Here is a 6,610-nt window from a genome sequence, read left to right on the forward strand (position 1 = left end):
TAGGCTGACATAGGTTTAACCTGCCGGGGGACTTCCTCTGACACGCTGAGCTCCTTTTCCTTCTCTCAATGCCGCCATCGGAAAATCATGCATGTCTGTCAACTGCAATGCCATTTGCAAGCTTAGCTTAGCCTCAGTAGTTTAGCTTAGCCTAACATCTGTGATAGCCATGTGGTACTCTCACTACCTGGGACTCGCGATTACAGAGCCTGGGTCTGTTGAATTGCACTACGCTAATCCTGTTGCCTCTCAGGAGCATTCCTGCTCCCTTGTTTCCTAGTTTTCCTGGATCATGGCCGTAACCTTGACTGTGCCTGACCATGGTGATAGCTGTGCTGATGCTGCGACCCTGCCTTTGGTTGTGCTCGTGCTGTGGCTGTACTGATACTGTGCCCCCCGCTCGCCTTGATTGTGGTCTGGTCCTGGTTGCGCCGATGCTGTGATCTTGCCTTTGGACACCTCCCTATCAGCATATGCATGAGACTGTTATTATCTCCCTCAACATCATCATACAGTGCAATTAATAATTTCACACCTATCATTATTGTAATATGACATGCATCTGTTTCTATTATTGCTGTGCCTCTCTCCCCCTCTCTCCCCCTCTCCTCCCCTCTCTGTTTCTCTTTCCTTTTTTGCCATGATTGTATTTCATTTGTTATTTACGACATCTATTGCACGTCTGTCCGTCCTGGAAGAAGGATCCCTCATTATCCTCTACCGCTCTTCCTGAGGTTTCTTCCTTTTTTTTTCCCCGTTCCGGGGTTCTTTTTTGGGAGTTTTTCCTTGGGTGATGTGAGAGTCTAAGGGCAGAGAGATGTCGTACACTGTAAAGCCCTCAGAGGCAAATCATGTTTTGTGATAATGGGCTCTATAAATAAAACTGACTTGACTTGAATTGACTTGGTACCGTTTCATCACATTTTATGTGTACTGAGTTTCATTTAATTCTGCCTATCAGTTTAAAATTCCTCCTGTTAAGTCCCTAGAGTCTCACTCTACTAGTCCTGTAATGGTTAGCATGTCCTTCTTTGTGCTGCATAGTTTGTTATGGTGACCAATAGGCTATTAATGGTTCAGAACACCAATAAACGCTCTGGGATGGCACCACCATGATGTCAAACAAACACACATGGTGGGATTACACCCCATGTAGTTATGTTTGGGAAACAAAAGCACATGGCAGCCAATGCTCAGGCACCAACAGGAGCATATGCTGGCACAGATGGTTAGAATTAGGCAATAGGGCACATGGGTAGGTGCTGAATAAAAATATCACATTCACATGGGAAGCAAACACAAGACTGCCGCATGAAATTCCATGGTTTCGTTCAACCTATCCACCAACCCTCCAACCAGCCCCACAGGGACCTTGGTGCTCCTTATATTACGTTGTTACCAACAGCGTTGCAACCTGACCCTGCCCAGCGGTGTATCATGCAGACATGAGAGTCAAGTCAAGTCAAGTCAATTTTATTTATAGAGCCCATTATCACAAAACATGGTTTGCCTCAGAGGGCTTTACAGTGTACGACATCCCTCTGCCCTTAGATGAGAGATTGTGTCTGGCCATGTTTGCAAATGACAACAACCATCCACGTATCATGCAGACATGTCCGGTGCCATTAAACCATCTACCAGCGTATAATAACACTGTGACTGGTTTTGTCCGACTGCATTCTCACCTGATGCTGTCCAGCAGGGTATCATCAGGATCTTGCACCAAAAGCATTACAATAGTGATGGTATTTGATGACTTCAGTATGAGAAGAGACTGTATGCTCTAAAACATTACTTATGGAATGCCTCTTGTCCAATCAAGATAGGTCAGAACTGTTATAATATAAACATATCCAAGACACATGCCATGATCATGGCATGTAACTGCTTAATTGGAGCACTGGCACCTTGTTTGGTCCAGTTGCATCACTTCCCTCTACACTTACTGCCCAGCACCAAACTGCAGGCAGATGGAGTTAATGACTTTACATTAAAGTGAAGCATTTGCTAAAGAGCCAGATATTTCCCTCAGGAGTTAGGAGACCAAAAACTGAGCCAAGAGAGAGTGACTTTTGGTGCAACATTCCTTAGTGTGCCAGAAATGACTCCAGTTGAATGCTAATGTTGCTCTCTGTCTGCTGGATGTGTAAATAGGCAACTGTCTGCTAGCATGTTTGCTATATCAGCTTTATAAGGTGGCAATATGTCAGAGTTACAACTTCCTGTGCTGGCCCCAAGTGGCCAAAAAAGTCATTAATCACATGTTTTTAAGGTTCTATGAGTTCACAGTCTGAGAGCAGATTGGGCCAAATCCCTAAATGCCTTCAACAAATGTTACAGCAGAACCACCAGAGCCACAGATCAGAGCAGGGAGGTGTGTCCTGCAGAACTGTAAGGGATACCGTATAAAAAATAATGAAGTTGTGGTTGTGAGTGAGATAGTCTGGTTGTTGTGAATGAAATGTGAAATTGGCGTCTGGGTCATTAAAAGTGGGGAGAGAGAAACATGAGTCATGCAGCCTCGAGCACAATCAAAGCTTCCTGTTCCTCAATCTTCGCCTCTGCGGATGGATCCAAGTCAGGCGGCTCTGAAACAAGTGATCAATGCGGTGAACCTGGATAACTCAAGCACAGGATTAAGAATACAATAACTGCTGCAGCAGCAGGCATTTACCCATCCACATTGTGTGTGAACACTCATCCTTTGCATTGTTACAGTGGTTGCATAAGAGATAAAATGATATCTTATTGTGGCTGCTGGGTACGTGATTAGTGAGTTAAACACAGAGAGGAAGTATTTTTACATTTTTATTATTTCACAGTATACGTGTGGGTTTTACTTAGTGTCATAGGTGCTTCCTGTTTGCTTTGCAGGGTTGTTTGTGTTCTTTTTTCCAACTCTTCCTACTTCCATTTACTGTGTAATTTACCCCTGAAGTGAAGTTCAAAGTAATTATTACGTTTATTTACAAGATAATTATGATGCTATTGCAGTGATTCCAAAAAATAGATTATTTTAGCATTCAGCACAATGCCTTGTATTCTGTAGGATTAGTGTGTGCACATTCTCATTGAAACAACACTGTTTAATAAGGTACCTACTACCTACAGACCTATTTTCTCAAATGTATAAAAATGTGACCCTATTTATGAGTTTGTCACTAATGAGATTACATGCTACACACATAAGTGATTTAATAAATCATTATTTCCCTTTCAACAGTTTGATTGCAAGCAGGTTATCAAAGCAGTTTGTCCATTGGGCCGTCCAGGCCGGTCTCATTCCAAACTCATAAATTAGCACTGCATTAACTGCATCCATCTGTATAACAGCAATGTTAAGTCAGTTCCTCTGTATGTCTCAGAATGCTGACAAGTCGTCAAGCGTGACATGCAGAAGATCAGTGCATTCCACAATAGATGTCTAACAAACTGTTGCAAAATCTGGTGCTGGGGATAGAACAGCTCTGACTCCAATGGTGAGGAGATGCCCTCAGAGTGGACTAGAACGACATCCCCGAAGTAGCCTTGAGATGGACCCCACCTGAAAAAAGTAAACAAGGAAGGCCAAAGAAAAAACATGGCAGAAAACTGACTTTGGAGCTGAGACGGTGACCCTGACAATCACAACATGCTGCATAGGACAGAACCAGATGGAGGCAGATCAGTCACAGCCTTTATGTTCCTCAAGGAATGAAGAGGATTAAGTAAGTAAGCTTTGACAGTGCTTTTGGTATAAGATCATAATGCCAAAAGGCATCTTTCGGATCCGCATTCAATACCACTGGATGGCGTCAGGTGAGAATGTGACTGGACAGAACTAGTCATGGTTGTACGACACCTGCCGCATCACTTGAGAACCCTGCTGGACGGAACCTGTTGCATGAAACACGTCAGGACTGTGTTAGGTTGACTGTAAAGAGCAGACACAGGAGGATACCTAGAGTGCAGACACAAAAGTCCACTTGCAAAGCGGCAATATGTGACAACTTTGGATGTAAATTTGTTGGCTGTCACTGCACATCAAAGAAAAAGTTCATTTTAAAGTCAAAACAACTTTTAAGGTGACAAATCTGACTTAAATATTTGTGGGAGGTTCATCACTGCTATGGTTTTACTAAAGAAAGGATAACAAGAGGGTTGAACACCAGCACTGTTTGGTTTTCTTGATCACTCACAGCCAGAAAGGACTGACTGAGGTTTGAATGCAGGAGAGCCAAATGCCATTCTGAGGTAATAGGGGGAAAGTAATACATTCAAAGATAATGCTGATCTATATGGAATGCTAAACCAAACAATGTTCTCAGCCCTGCTGGGTGACTAAAGCACATCAGTGCTCTCATTTCAAGTTGAACTGATTTCTTGGGGAGACACTAAAACATAATCTGCTAATTGTTCATGCTTATTATTTAAGGTATATTATTAGAATTTATATTACTTATAACTTTATGCAAATTACCTCATCATTCTCCATCCAAGTAAGGAGTAATCTATGACTTTATCTGCAAAGACCTCTTGCAAGGCTATTGTTGTCTTTGATTTTTTTGTGGCATGTTTTGCCCAGCAACTTTTATGGGATGACTCACCCAAGGCAGCTGTTACGCATGACAAAAAAAAAAAAATAAAAAAAAAAATGAAAGGATAAGGTGGAGCAAGCAGATGGCAGCAGTCAGATAAAAAGGTGTTTGGCGCGGGGGAGCGGCTATTTGAGACGGGGGAAGGGCCACATGCTGTCGGGCATCAGGACCATGCAGACCAGCTCCAGGCTGCTCAGCGGGGCGCTCCTCTGCGCGCTGCTGCTGCTCTCCAGAGCCGCCGCAGCCGACGTGTGGGACACCGAGTCTGAGGAGGTGCTGAGCCCTAGAGCGCTGCGGGACTTCTATCCAAAAGGTCCGAACCTGACCAGTGAGAAGCAGCTGGTAAGCTTTCCTTCACTCCTGCTGCATTGCATGCAAACAAAAAGAAGGTGCAACTTTACATGGTAAAGTTTTATTAAAATATAAATCAAATTGTATCATTTGTTTCAAATATCTTTTGCATCTTACTTATAATTTCAGTTTCGTTGTGTTGAATAAAGACTAAAATGAGAGCACCTTAATTCACCAACTCAAATCAGAAATACATGCATTTAATTTTTTTTTAATTACTTTTATTTTTTACATTTATAGCATTTTTTTGTGATTAAAACAAAATATGCAACTAATGTATATGACTATTATATTGCAAAAGTACTCTTTCTACTTCTATAAGCCTTTTGAAATTTCGTTGATAACCTTAGACACTATTGTCCTCGTGTATGACTGCCTCAACAGTAACAAAAGCACTTCTTAAATTGTGTTTTGTGACAGCTCGGAGCTCTCCAAGAAGTTCTGGAAAAGCTGCAAGCTAAACGTCTGCCTCTGTGGGAAAAGAAATTTGGCCAAGTCCCAACGGTATAGTCCATGCTTTAACACGTTGTATTGATTGATAGTGTATTGATGCATGTGGCAGCGGGAGAAATGAACGAACCTGTGCTGTTTTTGCTCCTCTCTCAGTGTGATGTCGGAGAGCAGTGCGCAGTCAGGAAAGGCGCTCGGATCGGTAAGATGTGCGACTGTCCCCGAGGAGCTTTCTGCAATTTCTTCCTGCTGAAGTGCTTATGAGCATCACTGGATCTGATTGTGATGTGAAGAAAAGATTAAAAAAACTGCCACTCGATTCCTATGTAATTATTGTCAGATTTTTTTATGATACAGCTGAGGAGCAGGTGGGGCGATAGCCCAATTTTATTAAGTATAGGCCTATTATATCACAGAAAAGCTATATAGATAATATGATGATGGAAAGGAGATGAGAATATTATAAAGAACCATAAAGTTCCTGTAAATATTCAGAACCACTTGTTATCTGTTGGAAAATTCCAGGATCATTGTTGTTATGTAGTAGGAGCTGAGAAATCACCCATGATGCACAATAAACTCACCTGAGGACCACACACACACACACACACACACACACACACACACACACACACACACTGTATAGTCCGAGAAGCAATATTATGGGAATATTATAATAATTCTTCTCCTGGGCAAATCTCAAATCTGTCTTTAGAGCTTGAAGTATTTTGTTCAGATGAATGTTTGTGTATGTAGTCATGATAATAATATTAATAATAAACATCATTATTGTTTTGTAAAGCAACAGGCTGACAGCATATTATTTTTGCCAATGTGCTTGGAATCACTGCAAGCAAACGTATGGATTTTTTTTTTTGAAAGATGATGTTGAGAAGCTGAGTCAATATTTGAACAAAGATGTGAATGTGAGTGACGTCACATCTGCAGGTTGAAGGGGTGGCTGCCAGGCTGCCTCATTGTCAATAACAAGGGGAGGGGCACTTTCAATCAAATGCCAATTCTGCTGCAGAGGAAATAGTTGTGAACCAGAGTGACTGTCACATCTCAGTCACACTCACTGCTGGTGGAGCAGCTCCAGGCTGCCGAGCACATCACGTGCATGACAGAAGATTAACCAACAGCATATGAATTCAGGTTCAGTGAGCGAAAGTAAAAGAAAACTATCTCTATTTGCTAAATGACATGTATACAGAAAACCCCATATTAAAGAT

At 42.0% G+C, this 6,610-nt stretch overlaps 1 protein-coding gene across 1 annotated transcript; it reads left to right on the forward strand.

The window, feature by feature from the left end:
• Nucleotides 1-4,686: 4,686 nt before the first annotated feature.
• On the forward strand, nt 4,687-6,179 carry LOC121944883 (cocaine- and amphetamine-regulated transcript protein-like). Its single transcript, XM_042488828.2, has 3 exons — nt 4,687-4,919; nt 5,349-5,432; nt 5,535-6,179. Exons 1-3 carry the CDS (start codon nt 4,728-4,730, stop codon nt 5,640-5,642), a joined length of 384 nt encoding a protein of 127 aa, XP_042344762.1. The 5' UTR covers nt 4,687-4,727; the 3' UTR covers nt 5,643-6,179.
• Nucleotides 6,180-6,610: the final 431 nt, after the last annotated feature.

Source organism: Plectropomus leopardus, chromosome 1 (genome assembly GCF_026936395.1).
Source record: "Plectropomus leopardus strain MGB_pleo_1.0 chromosome 1, ASM2693639v1, whole genome shotgun sequence".
NCBI lineage: Eukaryota > Metazoa > Chordata > Actinopteri > Perciformes > Serranidae > Plectropomus > Plectropomus leopardus.